Genomic DNA, 10,265 nt, shown 5'->3' with positions numbered 1-10,265 from the left:
ACACGATCAGCCCTAAGGCTCGATCGGATCATCCATCGGCTAGGGCCGATGGTTTCCGGTCACACCACTGACTTTAGGCGTGCGGTCTCCTTGCACCGCCTCCTTCTCCATTTCTTTCTCCTTCTGCCTTGTAGCCATCTTCACCAGTCTGGTCTCTCACGGCCAAGGCCTTCGCCGGAACAGAACAAGCATCCACACGGTTATTCCTTAGCCGCCGGTCTCTCTCTCTCTTTTGGTCTCTCTTTCTCACGATCTAGACAAAGTTTCCCTAAGGAATTATGATGCCAAAATCGACCCCAGAGCCTCTTATTTTTAGAGAAAGGAACCGGTAACTGTTTGGGAAATCGGTTACAAGGGATTGGCCGAAATGGTGTCACTTCTCCTGCCCAAAACCGCCCAAAAACCATTCACAACCGCCCCACTGCTCCCTTGGCAGTTTCCTCCATCGAAAACTATCTCCTAGGCCTTTGCCCAAGCCATGATTCGAACCTGGATGCACACGGCCCCATCGTCCCACATGAGCCGCCGGCACAACCTAGTAACCGCTCGGCCCCGGCCACACTGGTCCGGACCGGAACACTCCGCCAAGCTGAGATGAGCCGGCCCCCAGCTGTCCCCAGCTGAGTGAGCCTGTCCATCAGCTCCAGTGAGCTGGCCAAGACTAAGTGAGCTAGCTCCAAGCTTCACCTAGCTGATTGAGCTTGAAGCAGAACTCGTCCAGCTCCCAGATCACTCGTCCAGCTCCCTTTAACCGGGGTTCCTTCCAGCGGGGATCCAGAGGCCCGTGTCCTGCCTAGGGTCTGGAGGAATTCGATACCTGATTATTTTTCCCTAACAGTTTGCCCCTTATTGCTCAATTTTGTCATCGAACTCGGGGAATAACCTGTGCACTCAAGTCAACCGGAGTTGCTCATTCTCAGCAGGCTTCCCTTAGGCAGGACATCGCTCCAGTAATCACGCAATCCCGGGTTCCACTCAGGTCGGAACCGTATTCTGAACCCGGGGGATGATCAGTTTCCCCTACGTCAGACCAGGGTCTGGTGCTATTTGGACCGCTGATTCTCGTTGAGGACGGGGAGCTCTGGGCTTCTGATGATGTCTTGGAGACGATGGAGCCTGGAACTCTGATGTTGTCTTGGAGACGATGGAGCCTGGAGCTCAGATGTTTCCTGAGGAGGAACTGCATGTACTGATGTGAAGAGGATAGACCGGGAGGCTGGGGCCCAAGCGGTTTGATGATACTAGATGCTCTTTTTATTCCTCCAAAAGCGAGCACTTTCCTTTTTTGTGGTAAGCATTTTCCCTTTTTCTGCAGAGATCGGGTTTCCTTTTCGCCGTCCACTCTTTAAATTAGGGATTCTTTAGGATATTTGGAAACATCCCTATTTCCTTTTCTGATCCCGCAGAAAAGGGAACGACCCGGATATAAATAGAGATTCACGATAGTTCCTAGCTGGCCTCAACCCAACTCTAGCGCTGATTCTTAGCTGAGAAAGATGAATCCCGAGCTGCTCTCGTTTCTGTCCTCGCTCGTGGGTGGTCGTGCAAGGCCTCGTCGTCCTTTCACCGACCCTTTCTCATCCCTCGTTCCATCTTGGGGGAATGTTGCAGAGGCTGATAGTGAAGCGGTTCCGATGGCGCCCCTGAGAAGGCTCCGTTCTTGTTTCTTTGATGACGGTCCCCGTTCTGAGATCTGAGAAGGGGATCTGCCTAATATAAGGAGGAAGTACTTGATTCATCCTTCAGTGGGGATGAGGAGTCCAACCGAGTTCGAACGCGCTCCGGATGGCGGAGCGGGTGAGGTGGCTGTCTATGAAGCGTACCCGGAGGCAGGCTTCCAGGGTGTTATTCCTTCTCTCATAGAAGAAGTGTCATCTTTCTTCGGTTTCAGTCCTTCTCAACTCACTCCCCTAACCTGGAGGACTTTAATGGCCCTCCAAGTACTTGAAGAACTCCATGGATTTTCCATCGGGGTGCATGGGATTTTATACTCCTATTACTTTGCTCCTCTGGTGAACAAAGATGGGTTCTACCACCTTCGATCCCACCTTCGATCCCGTGACGGCGCCCCTTTGGTCGAGAAACCTTCGAGGGGTGTCAGAGGTAATCACCCCTTTGGGGATGGTTGGAACAGCCAGTACGTGTTCGTGAAGATTCAGGAGCCAGTGGGTTATCCTACGTCTTGGCGTACCGTGTGTAAGTTTTTCTTCTGAGTTTTGAATTTTACCATCCTTTCAGGAGCCTTATCCTGATGTTTTAGCTTTTGCTTTGTTAGATGTGTCTCGCCCGGTTTCCTTTGCTGGAGAAGCAGTGGCGAAGCTTATAATGGGGATTCCCCGGCGATTCCGCTGGGTGACCTTTCTGGTGAGCAGGGAGGCCTTGCGTCATAGTCACGTTTGGGGTAAGCCTTCCTTCTCTATATAATAGTACTTTGTCTTGTTTTGCTTCTCATGATGTATGTATACACTTTTCCTCTAGGGAACGCGGTAAGGTCTCTGGTATCGGTTATTTATGATGAGTATCAGAAGGTTAAAGCGCGGAAGCGGCGCCTTTCTTATACTCCTCCGCCAAGACTAACGAGGACCTCTTTATCGGCTGGGGGTATGTCTTCTATCTCGTCAACAAGCGCCGAGATCATGCCTAACCGGGACCTTCTAGCAGATGCCCATCGCAGATTGACTAGGGAGGCACTCCTTCTCCGTGGCCAGGTGCAAGACATGATGGCTTTCCGAGACCTACTAATTCAGCAAGTGAGAGCTTCGGCTAGGTGGGATGAGTGGCTGGAGAAGCACGTAGATCATTGGAATCCATAAGAAGAGTATCATCGTCACATGTTCTTATCTGGAGGATTTAACTATCGATCGGAGAATCTCTCCAAGGCTGCAACCCCGAGATCTGTTATAGGGTCGTGATTCTCGGAGGGACCTTCTTTCTGATTTATCTTTTGAGACTTTGGTTTTTGTCGCTTTCTTTTGAATAAAGGCTCTTTATAGCCCGCTCCTTGACTTTATGAATAATGATGCTTTGTGTTTTACCCTTTTACTCCTTGCTGTTACTACGCTCATGTATGCTTTTTCTTTCGAAAAATGTTGTTTTTCACCTGTTTCTCGATCGAGGTGGGACTTTGTAGTCTGCGATCCCTCTTTTCGTAAATTTGAATGATAGGATCTGGGGAGATATGCTAATAATCAGGAGGTTTTCGAGCTAGAATGTGGACTGTTTGGTGTCTGGAGAATGATCATATGATCCGGAGGTTGCATGAGGACCCGGGGATCATCGGAGAGGGAGGCACAGGGGCTCCTCTTGGATCCTTAGATTGCTTATGGGACCCGGAGTTCTTTTCTATAGGTCCTGGGACCGAGACTGGGGCCCGAAGGCGATGTAGGAATCCGGAGATTCTCTAGTTTGATCCGGATATCATGGTTGGAACCCGGAGGATTCTATGGTTGTGATTGGACACTGAGGTCGCATACGGGTGTAGGTTGTTCCTTAGTTCCGGAGATCGTACCGGGACCCTGATGCACTTGGACCCTGAGGTCGCATGGGAACCTGGAGGTTCTTTAGGGATGTAACGACCCCGATGCGCCCTAGGCTGCACAGGGGTTCTATCCTTTTTTCTAGAATCGTATTAGGCCTTTGAGGCCATGTTGGAATCCGGAGGTTTGGATCCGGAGATCGTTTTTTGGAACCTGGAGGTTCTTGGAAGTTGTAATGACCCCAATGCACCCTAGGCTGCACAGAGGTTCTAACTTCTTTCGGAACCCTGAGGCTGTATAGGAACCCGGAGATTCTTCCTTAGACCATGAGATCTTTGATTGGAACCCGGAGGCTATAGGGGAACCCGGAGGTTCTTCCCTAGATTTTATGCGTAGGACTTGAAATCGTTTGGGGAACCTTGGGTTTCCTCTTTAGATCGGGGGCTCGCATAGAGATCTGGAGTTCCTTGGGAACCCGGTATGTTTTGCTTTTCGCAGGGACCGTACTCCGTCTTCCTAGGCAAGACTACTACCGGTACCTGTTTGGATTTCGCATTCTGCCGCTCGGAAGCTGGCCACTATCGAGTTCATGTGCTGTATTCTACTTCTGCAGGAAGTCACTGACAAGCTTAGAGGGTGCTGGTGTGGGGGTTATGACCCAAGTGCCAGGCTTACGCTGCTTTCCACGTCTGGAGAAGCAGGATTTAGATTGCTCCATGTGTTTCACAGTACTTTTGCAATGAGTATATATCATGCGTTGCATGTATCGTGTAGCTCGTAGCGTTTTAATACATGTACTTTTCACACTGGTACTCTGGGGACCCCGATGCGCCTTAGGCTGCACAGGGGTTTTAGGTAGTTTTGATAGCATACTCAGGCTTGCGCATACCCATTCATGCTTTATGTCTCATACCCGTTTTGATTTTTTATGGGCGTGCCACTGTGGTCGTGCCACTTTGGTGAGGGTTGGCCAGGATCGGAGGTCCCTGGAGACCTGATCCACCTCGTATGCCCCTTTAAGTATAATGATTTCCCCTCTACTTTTATAGTCGAAACTATTTTATTATAAGGTTTGTCCGGAGACGTTTAGCATACATAGGAGTAGGTAATCATAATGCTTAAATAGTATATAGTAGTAAAGAAATCATGGTCCGGAGACCGAATTAAAAATGATAAGCTTTGAGGTGCACGGCGTCCCAGTAGTTAGGTTGTATTTTACCTTTGCTATCTTGCAGCCTGTAGGCGCCTGCTCTCCGCACCTCGATGACTTTATAGGGTCCTTCCCACCCTGGGGTGAGTTTCCCCGTCGTTTTTTCTGTTCGTCGTAGAACCCAGCCCCCTTGCTGGAAGGTTCTGGTTCTGACTTTCTTGTTGTACGTCCTGGCGACGTCTTGCTGGTTGGACCAGTTCCTTAGTTGAGCGGCCTCTCTTTTTTCATCGAGCAGGTCGAGGCTTAGCGCCATTAGTTCGTTGTTTTCCTCCTGAGAGGTAGATCTGGAGACCGTTGTTCTTACGTGCATCTTTGTAGGTGCAATGGCCTCAGAGCCGTAGACTAGCGAGTAGGGGGTTTCCACTGTTGCTGTTTTTGGAGTGGTCCGGTAGGCCCAGAGGACTCAGTGTAGTTCTTCCGCCCACTTCCCGTGAGAGCCCTCCAGTCGAATTTTAAGCATATTGACCGAAGTTTTGTTTGTGGACTCGGCTTGTTCGCTAGACTGGGGTGTCCGGGTGTGGCGAAAGTTAGTTTTATGCCCCAGTCCTTGCAGAACTCCTTGAAGTTGTGGCTTGTGAACTGGGGTCGATTGTCTGTGACGATCTCTTGGGGGACCCCGAAGCGAGTGACTACGTAGGTCCACAGGAACTTGCGGATCTGGAGATCTGTTATGCGGCTGAGCGCTTCTCCTTCGACCCACTTGGAGAAGTAGTCAGTGACTATCAGAAGGAAGACCTTCTGCCCCGGTGCTATAGGGCATTTCCCTACTATATCCATGCCCCGTTTTCTGAAGGGCCATGATGAGCTTATGGACTTGAGGTTTTCTGGGGGGAGCTTGGCTTGTCTGTTGGCGTCGGCGGCCATCGTGGGCCAGTAGTAACCAGCCCTTCTGGCTCTGAGCACCAAGCTTCTGCCGCTAGAGTGGGATCCACAATCTCCTTCATGTAGTTCAAGGATTCTAGCGGCTTCTTGGGGTGTGACACACCATAGGTACGGGCCAGAGAAAGACCTCCGGTACAGCTTCTCCTGGGAGATGCAGTACCTCGCGGCTTGCTTCTTGATCTTTATGGCCTCGCTACGGTCTTCCGGGAGGATGTCGGCCTCCAGGTACCGGATCAGGGGGGTCATCCAGGTTTCGCCTTCTTCGACAGTGGAAACCTCCTCTGATGGGGGTTCCTCCATGGTAGCTGGCCATTGAAGCACGAGGAAGGGAATACTCATATGGCTATTCGTTTCGAGGGCGGACCCTAGATTAGCCAGGGCATCGGCTTGTCAGTTCTGTTCCCGGGGGATTTGAGTGAGTTTGCAGCTCTTGAACTTCTTGATTAGTAGTTGAGCAACCGCCAGATACTGGATCATGCTGTCGTCTTTTGCTTGATATTCCCCCTTTACCTGGTGAGTTATCACCTGGGAGTCCCCGGAGACCTGGATGTTCTCTGCCCCCATTTGGTGAGCAAGGTTTAGGCCCGCGATTAGGGCCTCATACTCGCTTTCGTTGTTGGTTGCTTTGAAGTTACATCTCACGGCCCTTGAGGATGTATTCCCTGTTGGCGAGGTAAGCACTATCCCTACTCCAGCTCCTCTGACATTGCTGGATCCATCAACGTGTAGGATCCATTCTCCTTCTTCCTTAATCTCGGCTTGGAGGAGTACCTCCTGCTCCAGAGCTGGGAGCAAGGAAGGGGAGAATTCAGCCACGAAGTCTGCTAGGACCTGTGACTTTATAGCCGTGGCGGGTCAAAATATTACGTCGTACTCCCCTAGTTCCAAGGCCCATTTGGCTAGGCGTTCGGAGACTTCTGGTTTGTGAAGGACCAACTTTACAGGGAAAAAGGTAACAACCACGATTGGATGAGCCTGGAAGTAAGGTCGGAGCTTGCGGGTGGCGACTGTCAGCCCTAAGTCCATTTTTTCGAGGTAGCTGTAGCGGGTCTCCGCTTCCAGGAGAGCCTTGCTTACATAGTAGATTGGTAGCTGCTTGTTTCCCTCCTCGCGAACTAAGACGGCGCTCACGGCGTGTTCGGAGACTGCTAGATATAGTAGCAGGACTTCACCGAGTAGTGGCTTGGACAGGAGAGGAGGAGTGGTAAGATACGATTTCAACTCTTGGAGAGCGGATTCGCATTCTCCTGTCCACTGGAAAACCTTCGGATTCTTGAGAGTTCCGAAAAAGGCGTGAGATTTGTCGGAGAGTCTGGAGATGAATCTGCTCAAGGCTGCCATCCTTCCCATCAGTTTTTGAACCTCCTTGACGTTCTTCGGGGAAGGGATCGAATGAATGGCCCTGATTTGCTCCGGGTTGGCCTCGATGCCCCGGTGGGTTACGATGTACCCGAGGAACTTGCCAGAACTGACCCCAAATGAGCATTTAGCCGAGTTGAGCTTCATGTTATATTTCCTGAGGGTGGAGAAGGCTTGCTGCATGTGAGATATGTGATCTTCCGCTTCCAGGGATTTGACAAGCATGTCATCGATGTAGACCTCCATGGCTTTTCCGATTTGGTCCGCAAACATCATGTTGACCAGTCGCTGATAGGTCGATCCTGTGTTCTTTAGGCCGAAGGGCATGACCTTGTAGCAGTAGATCCCTCTGGACGTCATGAAGGAGGTTCCGGATGCATAAGTATCTGATTGTAGCCGGAGAACACGTCCATGAAGCTCATCAGCTGGTGCCCTGCTGTGGCGTCCACCAGTTTATCGATATGAGGTAACGGGAAGGAATCCTTTGGAGAGGACTTGTTGAGGTTCGTGAAATTTATGCAGACTCTCCACTTCCCGTTCTTTTTCTTGACCACGACGACGTTGGCTAGCCACTCTGGGTACTGCACTTCGCGAATGAACCCCGCGCCGAGCAGGCTCTTGTCTTCGTCATTGATGATCGCGTCTCTTTCAGGGGCGAACTCCCGTCTCTTTTGTCTGACAGGTTGATGTAGGGGGTCCACCTGCAGCTTATGCATGATGATCTCCGGATCGATCCCAAGCATATTTGCGTGGGACCATGCGAAACAGTCGGAGTTAGACCTGAGGAAGTCTATCAGTCTTCTTCTCAATCCTTCGGTTAGCTTGGAGCCGATCTTGAGATGTCGGGTCTGGTCTCCTTCGGTTAATGGCACCTCATCCATTTCTTCTACCTCCGGTTCCTCGGTGTGATGAGCCGGAGGCTTGCTCTGTAATTGCTATAAGACCTTGGTCTTTCCCTTCATAGTGGTCTGATAGCAGGTGCGGAAATATTCTTGATCCTCTCTGATCGCCTTTATGCCCCAGGGCGTAGGGAATTTCACCATTTGGTGAAGAGTCGAGGGCACGGTCCCCATTCCGTGGATCCAGGGCCGTCCTAAGATCATGTTATAGGACGAATCGCAATCAACCACGAGGAATTTGGTGGGCATGTTGACTCCTTCGAAGTATACGGGGAGGGTTATCTCCCCAGCGGTTTGCTTGACTTACCCGCTGAAACCTACAAGGGGGTTACCCTCCGAGTTAGAGTGCCTTCCTCCCGCCCCAGGTATTTGTATGCGGCCTGGAAGATGATGTTGCCCGAGCTTCCGTTATCTACCAGTATCCTTTTTACTAGGCAGTTCGCTACAATGAGCGAGATAACCAGGGTGTCGTGGTGAGGAGTGAGGACTTTCTCCTGCTCCTTGGTCGTGAAACTTATTTCATCTGTCCCTAGGAGCAGGCGTTTTGGCTTGGCTGCCTCTAGGCCGTGCTTGGTGTTCCAGGTGCTTTTCTTCGCCGCTGCATGGCTTATGCCACTTATTTCCGAACCGCCCGAGATGACATGGATCACTCGGTCCTGTCGTGGTGGCGAGACGGGAGCAGCTTCAGTGGGCTTACCCGTTGTCTCCTAACTTAGATGGCTCTTGGCCTTCTCGGAAAGGAACTCCCTGAGGTGACCTTTCCTAAGCAGCTCGTTGACCTCGGTCTTTAGTACGACGCAGTCCTCCATTTTGTGAGCGTGGTCTCGGTGGAAGTCGCACCAGAAGCCAGGGTTCCGGAAAGAGTCGGGGGCTTTCATCTTCTGAGGCCACTTGACCTGCTGGCCCATCTGCCTCAGAACATTGATAAGCTCCGGCCTTGAGACGGAGAGGTGAGAGATGTCTGGCCACGTGGACGCGCCCATCCCTTCCCTTATACCTTCTCGATTGGCCGATTCTGGTACCTGCCCCGGTTTCTATTCCCGGAGTCCCTAGCTGGTCTTTGAGAGGGTTTCTCGTCTTGCTCGGTTTGGTCTTGTCTGATCGTCTTAGTTTCTTTCTTTTGTTGTGCCTTGGCACGGCTGGCGACGTTTTCCTCCCATTTGACCTGTGCCCAGGCTCGAGATAGGACGTCTTCCATGGTTTTACACTGGTATTTGGTCAGCTCTTTGCAGAGGTCTCCGTCGGGGAGCAGGCCTCTCTTGAAAGCAGAGATTGAAGTGGGGATACTGCATTTGGGGATAGCCACCTTTTCTTGATTGAAGCGGGCAATGTAGCCTCTCACGGGTTCCGCTCGATGCTGGAGGATTTCGTTGAGGCTGTCGGAGGTTTTCTCCAGGTCCTTGCTGCTGGCAAATTGTTCCACGAACTTATCGCTGAGAACTGCGAAGGAGGCTATGGACCTGGAAGGTAAGTTGTTATACCATTGCAGAGCAGGTCCGGTCAAAGTGGAGCCGAAACCTTTGCACATGGTAGCTTCACGTGACCCTTTTGGGAGCGCTACAACGAGCATCCTATGTCTGTATTGGGCGACGTGGTCGTCAGGATTAGTGGTGCCGTTATACGCCTTTATGCAGGGGAAAGAGAACTTCCTGGGCATCTCGATCAAGGTGATCTCATCCGTGAAGGGAGTATCGGCGTAGGAATCGGGGTTGCTCTTCCGTATGGGGGGAGCTACCCCGGGGAATCTCTCCACCATGGATTATATGGCGTCGAGCCTATCGGAGAACATCTAGTGAAGGTGAGCAATCGTAGGAGACTCCGCTCTTGCTGCACCATCTGATGCTTCCTTATCAGGCTCGGGCTACGAGTCGCTGTCCACCCCGTCATAGGTCTGAGCGACGTTGGCCTTTTCTTGCGTAGATGCTTCTCCTCCCGGCGCCGCAGTCGGGAGACTCGCGCCTGTCCCAGAGTTAGGTGTTTCCAGAGGCGGCATAGGGCGAACCTGAGTCCGGAATCGACGCTTCTTGTTGCTCGCTGCGTTAAGGGCTTGGTTTTCGTCTTTGATGGTAAGATTCTCCGATTCGAGCTGGCTGAGCTTCTCGGCGCTCTGCTCCAGCTGCTTGGAGTGTTCGTTGAGTTTTTCCTTCAGGATCTGAAACTCCGAGGACTACTCGGGATTGGTCTCTTCCCGAGCTCTATGTAACCCGGTTACTTGACCTTGAAGGTCATCGATTTGTCTTTGGAGTTCAGCCTCTCTCTGTGTAGCTTCAGGTAGCTCGTCATGTTCAACAACCGCCATTATCACGTGGTTTAGATTACTCCCCTCCTTCTAGCGCCAAACTGTTAGTACCACAAAATGATGGACAAGGCTAGTGTTTGTATTGATTTCGTTTATACTTGTAGAGAAATAGATTTGAAGAGATGTTTTATTGAGTAAAG

The 10,265-nt window shown here is 51.3% G+C and overlaps 1 protein-coding gene across 1 annotated transcript; it reads right to left on the bottom strand.

Annotated features, from left to right (window-relative positions):
• Window positions 1-8,817: 8,817 nt before the first annotated feature.
• LOC106408230 lies at window positions 8,818-9,582 on the bottom strand. The gene has a single exon (XM_013849040.1). It carries the CDS (start codon window positions 9,580-9,582, stop codon window positions 8,818-8,820), a length of 765 nt encoding a protein of 254 aa, XP_013704494.1.
• Between the last annotated feature and the right edge of the window lie 683 nt (window positions 9,583-10,265).

Source organism: Brassica napus, chromosome C8 (assembly GCF_020379485.1).
Source record: "Brassica napus cultivar Da-Ae chromosome C8, Da-Ae, whole genome shotgun sequence".
Taxonomy (NCBI): Eukaryota; Viridiplantae; Streptophyta; class Magnoliopsida; order Brassicales; family Brassicaceae; genus Brassica; species Brassica napus.
This window is presented reverse-complemented; position numbering and strand designations above follow the sequence as displayed.